This window comes from Chrysochloris asiatica, unplaced genomic scaffold, assembly GCF_000296735.1.
Source record: "Chrysochloris asiatica unplaced genomic scaffold, ChrAsi1.0 scaffold00174, whole genome shotgun sequence".
NCBI classification, from domain to species: Eukaryota; Metazoa; Chordata; class Mammalia; order Afrosoricida; family Chrysochloridae; genus Chrysochloris; species Chrysochloris asiatica.
Window position 1 is genome coordinate 4,620,766 of NW_006408692.1, and position 10,292 is coordinate 4,631,057.

The 10,292-nt window shown below is 35.7% G+C and overlaps 1 protein-coding gene across 2 annotated transcripts in view; it reads right to left on the reverse strand.

Annotated features, from left to right (window-relative positions):
- CDK17 (cyclin-dependent kinase 17) overlaps window positions 1-10,292 on the reverse strand; it is a 111,714-nt gene that overhangs the window by 21,116 nt on the left and 80,306 nt on the right. For both annotated transcript variants that reach the window (XM_006871805.1, XM_006871804.1), the window contains 2 exons: window positions 3,429-3,485; window positions 1,788-1,902 (listed from right to left, as the gene is read on the reverse strand). In XM_006871805.1, coding sequence (XP_006871867.1) covers window positions 1,788-1,902; window positions 3,429-3,485 — 172 coding nt within the window. The remainder of the gene's footprint in view (window positions 1-1,787; window positions 1,903-3,428; window positions 3,486-10,292) is intronic.

The window sequence follows — 10,292 nt, forward strand, 5'->3', positions numbered from 1 at the left end:
GAGGCTTTCTACTCCCGTAAAGATTTACACCCTCGGAAACCCTGTACAGGGTCGCTATGGGTCGGAACCGACTCGATGGCACATAACAACAACAACAACATATAGTATAGTTATCAATGCACCCATACAGAGTAGCACTTCCCTATGTCAAATACCTATATAAGAAAATGATTTTCAATGACTTCAAAGTATTTCATTATGCGTCATCATAATTTAATCCATTTCTGTTGGCTATCACAGCTTCATGACTTGATTTTTAAAACGTTTTACTATAAACTGATACAAACAAGATCATCAGTTTTACATTCAGCAAATCAAACCCTTTTTTCATCTCAGTGGTTGCAATCCCCTCCCTGCAACAACAGTTCTCCAGCTTCTTCCTGTGGCTTCTATTTGCTTTCCACCTTCTCATTCCTTCTCAACTTTGTCCTGAGGTAAATGTTGCCCTTTTGATTTGCAACGATTGGCCATTCCATGGTGACCATGCCTTAATAGTGTTGTTTTCTCTCCTATATACTTATTAAAGTACAGTAAAGAAATGTATTCATTTACAGTTGAATTTGAATTTCAGATACACAATGAATTATTTTTTAGATATGCATTACATAGTATTATGTGGGACAAACTTACATTAAAAATTGTTTATTGTCTGTCTGACATTCAAATTTAACTTTAAAAAATGGACATTTAGTAGCTTGTTCCAAGAAGCAAAGTGGTACACCAACAAAGTTGCCTTGCCTTTAGTGGTGTTTTTTTGTTTTGTTTTGTTTTTTACTGATATGAGACTTTACTGTGCAATTTTGTTCCTTACTGAACATGCTTACTGGAAAGAATTCTGCCTATATTGTTTCTTCCTATTTAAAATAAATCTTGTGGCAAAAAATAAACTAAGAAGAGAAAGAATGTGAAGAAAAGGAAAGAGCGCTCAACAGCCAACCCTCTTGATCAGTATTAATCACTGAATATGAACGACCATTAGATAGGAATACTGGGAACTGATAACTGATACATTTCTTTCATTGCCTGCACAGGTTTGAAACATTGCAGTGTCTAAGTTGTCAGGTAGACAGTCAACATGATGCTAAATACAGTCTTTCTGTGCTTTTTTGTGACTTACAACGGAAAGGACTCCTTCATTTTATAAGACTACCTGTTCATCAGTATTTATTTACTACCAGCTTTCATGTAGAACATTGGTGCAGATACTTTTGTTACTGCAAATAAACCAGATTCATGGATGCAGAGTTGATTCCAACTCACAGCAACTCTGTGCACTGGTGTTGAACTGAGCTTCATAGTATTTTCTTAGCTATGATTTCTATTTCTATACCATACTCTTTCCCATACCTTCTCAACTTTGTCCTTAGGCAAATACTGTTCTTTTATGATTGGCCATCCATGGTGTGTAGACCTTACTAGTATTGTTATCCCTCTATATACCTATCTACTGCCTGGCTAAAAGTTGGGCCCCAAGGATAAGTTCCTTTCCAGAACTGAAGGAAGGTAGACGACCCTAGCCTCGAATTCTTCCAGTCTCTTTCTGACCAGTCTTTAATTTTGAGTTTTGTTCCACATTTTCTCCAACTCTATCCAGGACCTTCTAATGTAATTCCTTTAGAGCAGCAGAAATTAACTTTTTTAAAGTCTAAATTTATCTTCCTATTATATCTATATCTAAGCTCTTTATTAATTACAAAAAAAAATGAACTTACATTATCCAGCTTTGGTTTTAAAATGTTCTAGATAAATTTCAAAATACATTTTCCTCATGAAAGATCCAACTATACCTTCTCTTATAGCTGTGCAGGGTGCACCCTCTTCGTGTTCCAATCGGATCTCTTTTAATGCCACCAAATTCTCTGTCAACTTACTTCTGCCTTTATATACAGTTGCATATGTACCCTATAAAACAAATTTTGAAAGACACACCAGAAGAATCATGAGTATCCATCTATACAAACTATGGTAAAGAGCCCTACCTAAATTGCTAAACAGATGCTAAATTCCATTTTGCAAAGATTATCAATCTTGATTTTCTTATAGCTAAGAGGAATTTCAGTTCTGCGTGCACAGCTTCAGTACTCTTATAACTCTATATTCAAAAGTATAGAAACATAAGGATATAATTTATTTACTTTTTATACTTACTTTAGACTAATAATTAGATCACCAGTACAAAAAATATTTTACTTGCAATGGTGTGTGGAGACTGAAGAAAACTTGAGTATATTATTGGGAAATTTTAAATATAACTAATGTTTTGTAGAATTATAAAACTTCCATCCAGGTTTCCAGACTTTTAGACTCTTTGTACATCAAATAAGTGTTCATTAAAAATAAGCCACTGTCCCTTCTGTTTTCGCCAACTTAGCCTTTGAGTTTCCTCAAGACTCCCCTACTACTAATTCTATGATAACTTTTTTGTCCTTTCTCACCTTGGGAGACAGGCTATTTCAACATTAGTCAGAACTATGTAAGTCCTGATGTGGTGCTGTGGACTAATACACTGGAATGCAAAGTCATTTTCAATCGCAAGGTCAGTGGTTCAAGCTCACCAGTTGCTCCTCCGAAATCCTATATACAGGGTTGCTATGGGTTGGAACAAACTCAATGGCACTTAACAACAACAACAAAAAGTGTAAGCTCTGGTAGCGAAATGGTTATAAGTCAGGCTGCTAATCTCATGGTCTGCAGTTCAACACTATCAGCGGTTCCGCAGAAGAAACATGAGACTTTCTGCTCCTGCGAAAGATTTACAGCTTTGGAAACTTTATACAGGGCCGCTATGGGTCAGAACCAACTCCATGGCACATAACCACCACCATCACTAGTTTAAGTTCAAAGATACCAAGGTATTATCAGCCAAGAATTTCCATGACTTTTAAAGAGAAATGATTTTATTCTTAAAGACAGTATTTTAAATTTTCATTTATTTGAACTCATGCCATTTCCTACATGACAGAACAGCAGACTGCCAGAAGCTAACTGACAAATTGATGTCTATTTCGTTACCAAGAAAGCAAAGTACTTTGTGCTTTAATAAAAGAGTACAAAGTTATCTTTAAAAAAAAAACTCGCTTCCTTTCAAACTCATGCAGTAACTTCAAGAATTGAAGGCTTTTTTCCTTCTAATTATCTGTTGTCATGAGTACGGGTATGGTGGTGTTGGTTAATGTGTTGGACTGCAAAGTCCCCTGGATCAAGTTCACCAGCTGCTCCTCAGAAACCCTATACAAGGTCGCTATGGGTAGGAACCTGATTTTACAGCACTTAACAACAACATCTGTTGTCATCTCAGAACAAGATACAATCTTTCAGAAATATTTTTTTCCTAGGTTAGCAAAACTTGTACATTAATAGAGAGATTTAGATAAAGAACAAATGATAAAAAATGCCATATATTTCTTTTTTTCAAATTATTTACTTACCTCTCCAAGCTTTTCCAATTTGATGTAGGTTTCCATTTTTCCAAACCCAATTTCTGACTATAATGAAAACAAACAATTATAAATTTAGTGCTTATTCTTAAATTTTCAATAAGACTTCTCAACTTCTAAAACTAAACATAGTTGGACTGAAGTATTTTAGAATAGAAAAATCTGATGATAATAAAATTTTGGAACACCTGACAAGTTTTAAAATATATTGTTAGAATATTTAGCAGTTCAAACTCTCAGCGTTCATAATTAAAATGATCAATCCATCTTTTATACAGATCAAGTAAACACTGTTCTACGAAAAAATTTAAGAGCTTGAATTTTTCAAATACTAAAGAATCTTAAAAAAAATTTCTTTCCATCAAAACTAAAAAATATTTTCTTATATATTTTACCAGCTTTTGAGTTCCCTAGGAAAATTTACAAGCCATTCAAGTTTCCCAATGAAAACATAATGAATACAACAACCACTAAAAGCATACTCTGTTATGCATCAGGAAATAAGCAACGTAAGTCTAATTCTTGACAGCCCCCACTCCTTTAAAGTGAATTCTCAAAGTCTCTGCTTTTAAACCTTGAACTTATTTGGTATGGAGTCAACTAATGAAACAAATGGAACACACCCAAATACATAACCAAAAGTCAGTATTGAAAAACTGAAACAAATAAAAAGCATGAATGATTTAGGAATAAAGGGGGGGAAGCAGATATTGATGGGAAGTTAGGGACTACGAAATCAGAAATAGAAAAAAAAAAAAAAAAAACAGGTAAACAAACAGAAAAAAAGTATTCGTTTTCTTAATAGCCAAACTTGAATGGCCAAAACTAAGAGAGGGCCCTCAGAAAGAATTGTTTTTATCTTTTGTTACAATGATCATTATTGTTGTTGTTAAGTGCCTTCAAATCGGTTCTGACTCATAACAACCCTGTATAGGGTTTCCAAGGAGCCGATGGTGGGTTTGAACTGCTAACTCTGTGATTCAAAGTCCAGAGGGTAAATCAAAATGTATAGTTACAAAATTATAGAAAACCCTTATTACCAAACACATCAAATTGTGAAGCTATTGTTTCTTAACATATCCTCCATCTAAGTCTAAACCCTTCTGAAGGTGTTTCCATCTCTCTGAACATTCCATGAAGTATTCTTACGATTTGCAACTTACACCATTTCAAAACGGCAATTTGGCATTCTCAAATTGTGTTCCTCAAAAATTTTCTTTGCGTTTGTAAAAGAAAAAGAAGTCTGAAGGGACAAGAGCATGGCTGTCAGGTGGATGGGGTTAAAGTTTCCCACTTTAATTCTTAGAAGACTTTGCTGTCTTCGAAGAATGAGCAGGTGTATTTAAAAAAAAACAAAAAAAAAAAACCCTTGGAACAAATTTCCTGGATTTTTACTCATCGATGAGGTTTCAATTTTCTTAATATTTCTTCATAATAAGCCCTTGTGATCATTTACTTACATCTTGCATGGACTACACAATATGTGTAGTCCATGCAAAATTTAAGGAGCTCTGGTAGTGTAGTGGTTACAAATCGGGCTGCGAACCGCAAGGTCAGCAGTTCGAAACTACCAGCTGTTCTGCGAGAGAAAGATGAGGCATTCTGCTCCCGTAAAGATTTACAGCCTTGGAAACCCTGTACGGGTCGCTATAAGTTTGAACAGACTCCACGACACACAGCCACCACCACCACCACACATATAGTCAGGAGGGACCAGTCTCTGGAGAAGGATATCATGCTTGGTAAGGTGGAGGGTCAGAGAAAAAGAGGAAGACCCCCAATGAGATGGACTGGCCAAGTGACAGTATCAATGGACTCAAGCGTGGCAATGGTAGTGAGATTGGCCTAGTCAGGCAGTGTCTCATTCTGCTGTGCATAAAGCCGCTATGAGTCGGTACCGACTCAATGGCACCTAACAACCACAACAAACCTGTTTCATGTATGAACTGGAATCCTAGCAGCAATACTTTGACTAACCATTGCATAGCATATTAAAGGCCATATGGAAAACTGGATGTCAAGCAAAAGGATTCCATTAGGATAAGGAAACAAAAACTATGGTCACAGGTAGTATAATTACTGAATGACTGACAAAGTGCTGCCTTTTATACTCTTAATCATTTTTCCTAGGTGGAAAAGGTTTTTCCCTACATGTGAACATTTTCCCCCATAAAATTTTAAATTAAAAAATGAAGCTTTAGAATCATCACACCATCCACCAAAATATTTTCTTGCAAATATTTCAAAGATAATAGGTACTTACTGTCTATTATCAACTACTATGCCACATAACATTTCCAAATACAAATGGGAAAAATATCAGTCTATTCTCTGGTATAAGACAGTATAATTCAGAAAAACCTTTTAGTTATGTGTTTTTCATAGTCCATTTACATATGGTTTTAAGTAACTGGTACTTAAAAAAGGATAACTGCCAAGGTCACAGAAGCTATAACAGAATGTATTTATTTTCTTATGCAATGATTTCTGGAATTCAATTAATAAATTTATAAATCTGGAACAACTGTAATTTCATCATGAATTTCTAGTCTTGTGAAGGAAAATTGAAAATAAGTGGAAACCAGTATGAACAAAACTAAAAGCCCTGAAAAAGATAAAATTGTTATCATCTATAATACTGAGAAAGGAGCACTGTGGCACTACAGGTTAGGAATTGGGCTGCTAACGTCAAGGCCAGTGGTTCAATCCCACCAATACGATTGCTGTATAAGGACTGGACTGCTAGCCACTCTGCAGGTGAAAGATAAAGTTGCCTGCTCCCACAAAGATTTACAGCATCGGACACCCAGAACAGGGTCACTCTGAGTCGCGATCACCTCAATAGCAGAAAAAACACGATAGCAATGGGTTTGGTTTCTGTTTTGAGTTTATAACATTGAGAAGCACTTGGGAATATTTGACTGTAAGCTAGAAACTTCCTTAGAATAGGGAATTTATCTTTTTATCTTAACTGGATACTTTGTTGTTGTTGTTGGGTGCCATCGAGTCAGTAGTGACTCATAATGACCCTATGCACAACAGAACGAAACACTGCCTTATCCTGGGCCACCCTCACTACTGTTGCCACAACTGACCCCACTGATGCTACCACTTTGCCAATCCATCTTGCTGGGGGTCTTCCTCTATTTATCTGACCCTCCACCTTACCAAACATGGTATCCTTCTCCAGTGACTGGTCCAGCTCCTGACAATAAGTCTGAAGTATGAGAAATGAAGTTTGGCCATCCTGGCCTCCAAGGAGCACTCTGGCTGAACTTCTTCCAACACAGAGCTGTTAGTTCTATTGGCGGCCCATGACACTTTAATGTTCTCCTCCAACACCATAATGCAAATCTGTCCATTCTTCTGCAGTCTTCCTATATTCATTGCCCAGCTTTCACATGCATATGAGGTTATTGAAAATACCATGGCTTGGGTCAGGCGCACCTTAGTCCTCAAGCTGACATCTTTGCTCTTCAAAACTTTAAAAAGGTCTTGTGCAGATTTGCCTAATGCAATACGTTGTTTGATTTCTTAACTGATGCTTCCATAAGTGTTGATAGTTGATCCAAGAAGAATGAAGTCGTTGACAACTTTAATCTTTTCTCCGTTGATAAGAATGTTTATTGATCCAGCGGTGAGGATTTTTGTTTTCTTTACATTGAGATGTAATCCATACCGAAGACTGTGGCCTTTGATCTTCATCAGTAAATGTTTTAAATCCTCTTCACTTTCATCAAGCAAGGTTGTATCATCTGCATATGGCAGATTGTTAATGAGTCTTCCTCCAATCCTGATGCGTTTTTCTTCACAGAACCCAGTTTCTCGGATTATTTGCTCAGCAAACAGGTTGAATAAGTATGGTGAAAGAATATAACCCCATCACACATCTTTCTTAATTTCAAACCATTCAGTGTTCCCATGTTCTGTTCGAACAACTGCTTCTTGGTTCCACATGAGCACATATTCCACATGAGCACAATCAAGTGTTCTGGAATACTCATACTTTGCAATGTTGTCCATAGCTTGTCATGATCCACACAATCGAAAGCCTTTGTGTAGTCAATAAAGCAAAGGTAAACAACTTTCTGATATTCTCTGCTTTCACCCCAGATCCATCGGACATCAGCAATGATATCCCTTGTTCCGCGTCCTCTTCTGAATCTGGCTTGAACCTCTGGAAGTTCTCTGTCAGTGTATGCTTGCAGCTGTTTCTATATTACCTTTATTAAAACTTTACTTGCATGGGAGATCAAAGAGATTGTCCGGTGACTTCCACATTCTGTTGTGTCACCTCTCTCAGGAATGGGCACAAACACGGATCTCTTCCAATCAGTGTGCCCCCAAAACATCAGATACTCCTTATTCCAATGGTGACTAAGACAAAATGCTGAGGTTTGCTTTAAAGAGTATATAAACCAACTACAAACTAAAGATTATAAAGATGAAAATGCTATAGAGATTACCAAATGTATCATAATAGTATACAGTATGTAAGGGATCAAGTGTTTAATGGAAATATCAAAATTTTAACATTACAAAGAATCACTCTTTAGAGAATGAAATTAAATGACATCATTAAACTATGCTAAAACTCTTTTATAAAAAGAAAGACTATATGGTACTATAATTCTAAGGTTAAATTTAAATTTGAATAATGGGTTAATAAAGCAAATAGAATAACCGAATTCCACTCATGCAGACAGGCGGAGAATTCAGACAAAAGGCAAAGCTACCCTAGTGAATTGTCTGTCAGAATTCAATTCAAAGAGTAAAGCACTCTCACCCAACATCCCCCCCGCCCCCAGCCGCCCCTTTTTAACAATTTCCAACTTTGAGGATTTAATAATTACATCCAAATATTACTTATTGGATTTTTAAATGGAATTTTTAGAAATTTTGTTTGCATTTTTATCTGCTGAACATGACAAGATTAACAATAGATATAATGACTAGCTTTGTTGACACGCTCTCCTACAGAAATTATTCAGAGGACAAAGGACAAAGCTAGCTTATTCAACATTTACCAAGTACAAGCTAGGTGCTGGGGACAGAGGAGAGACTACAGATACGATTCCTGCTTTCAGGAGTTAAGATTCTACACTGAGTTCTATCTTAAATTGCTTTAGAATTCCTGAAAAATTTTAATAAAATTAATATTCAAAGAAATGATATAAGTTTTATATTCTAAGATAATGTGTTAAAAGTCATTTAATCTAATTCTGCTTTCCAGAGTAACGAAGATAATTTTTCTGATACTTCATTGTTCCAAGAGAATGCTTTGCTTATTAGCAACTCCAAAGCAAATTCCTGTTCAGCTGGCTCTCTTATAGCATACGTTAATGAAAAAGGAACGTTAATTCCTGCAATAATAACACGTAACATAAAAATTATAACTAATCAATGTAACTTGTAAGGGATGTCAAGAGTTATTAGAGATATGTTTCTTTAGATTTGGCAATACAGTCACTGGACAACAGTGATAAAGATTCACTATCATGCTGGTAATACAGTTTTAATTGAGCTTCAAAACAAAAGAAGTACGTGTATGGGGTCTACACATGGCATTCTAAAAGTGTGTTTGTGTGTATGTGTAAAAAGGACAAGGGGGAAGAGGGAGGTTTTCTGAAACACCATTTCCTTCCCTGTGAGAATTAACAAGTTGTTACTAAGAGAACTGTGTTCTTTCTCTTCCATAATGTAGGGTCAGAAACAATTTTGAGAACCTTTTTGCAATCTGGTTTTTCTCTGACAAATATTGCTGTCACCATCATCATTGGAACTACCTATACAAAATAAGCCAAAGGTAAATTACTAAACTGTGGTTGGATTTTGAACCTCACTTCCACACTCCATAAGACATTTATTATTTCTGAGATATAGGGACTTGATGAGAGACTTTCTTTCATCTACTTCTAGAAATAAGAAAGGAATACATATGATCTATACTGGTAAAGCCATGAATGAGGACTCCAAACACTCACTGTTTAGGAAGGAGCATATTCTTAAAACATATGTGACCTATAAACCTGGTGTGGCGCTGTAGCTTCAGCACTGTACTGTGAAACATAAGGTTGGTGGTTCAAACCCACCAGTTGCTCCTTGGAAACTTTATGCAGAGTTGCTATGAGTCGGAACCAACTTGACAGCACTTCACAACAACTGTAACTATAATATTAGACAAATTTTCATACATAGACTTTCATTCTTCTATCAGGTATTCCATGATTTTAAATGCGAGAGAGCTCTGATAAATTTTGAAATATCTGAATATAGGCTTTCTCATTTGTCTAACATTTAACCAAAATTTAATTGCTTTATGTTTAGCTAAAACATTACATTTCTTAACAACTTAATAGTGAATATTAAATAGCACTTTACTAATGCCAAAACTAGTATCTAACATGAGACATGATATCATGATTAAATATCGTATCCTGAATTTAATCCTGTGTTAGAAAATCAACATGTTTAACAAAAAAATAGTGAAATAGGAAAAAAGTATGGAATTTAGATAATAGTAATACACCAGAGAAGGTACTCCATTGGAGTCCTGGTGTAGCACTGTAGGATAAGCACTGGATTGCCAACCACAAGGTGAGAAGTTCAAACCCACCAGCATCTCTTTGGAAATCCTATACTGTAAGTTGAATCCTATACTGGCTGTGAGTTGAAACCAACTGGATGACACTTAACAACAATGTGCCAGTGTTGTTCCCTTAGTTGTAACAATTACAATTAAGTAATGCAAAACATTAATAATAGGGAAAGTATGTGATTTATGGAAACCTTATAAACTACCTTAGCAACTTTTCTCTAAATCTAGAACTATACTAAAAAAAAAAAAAAAAAAAA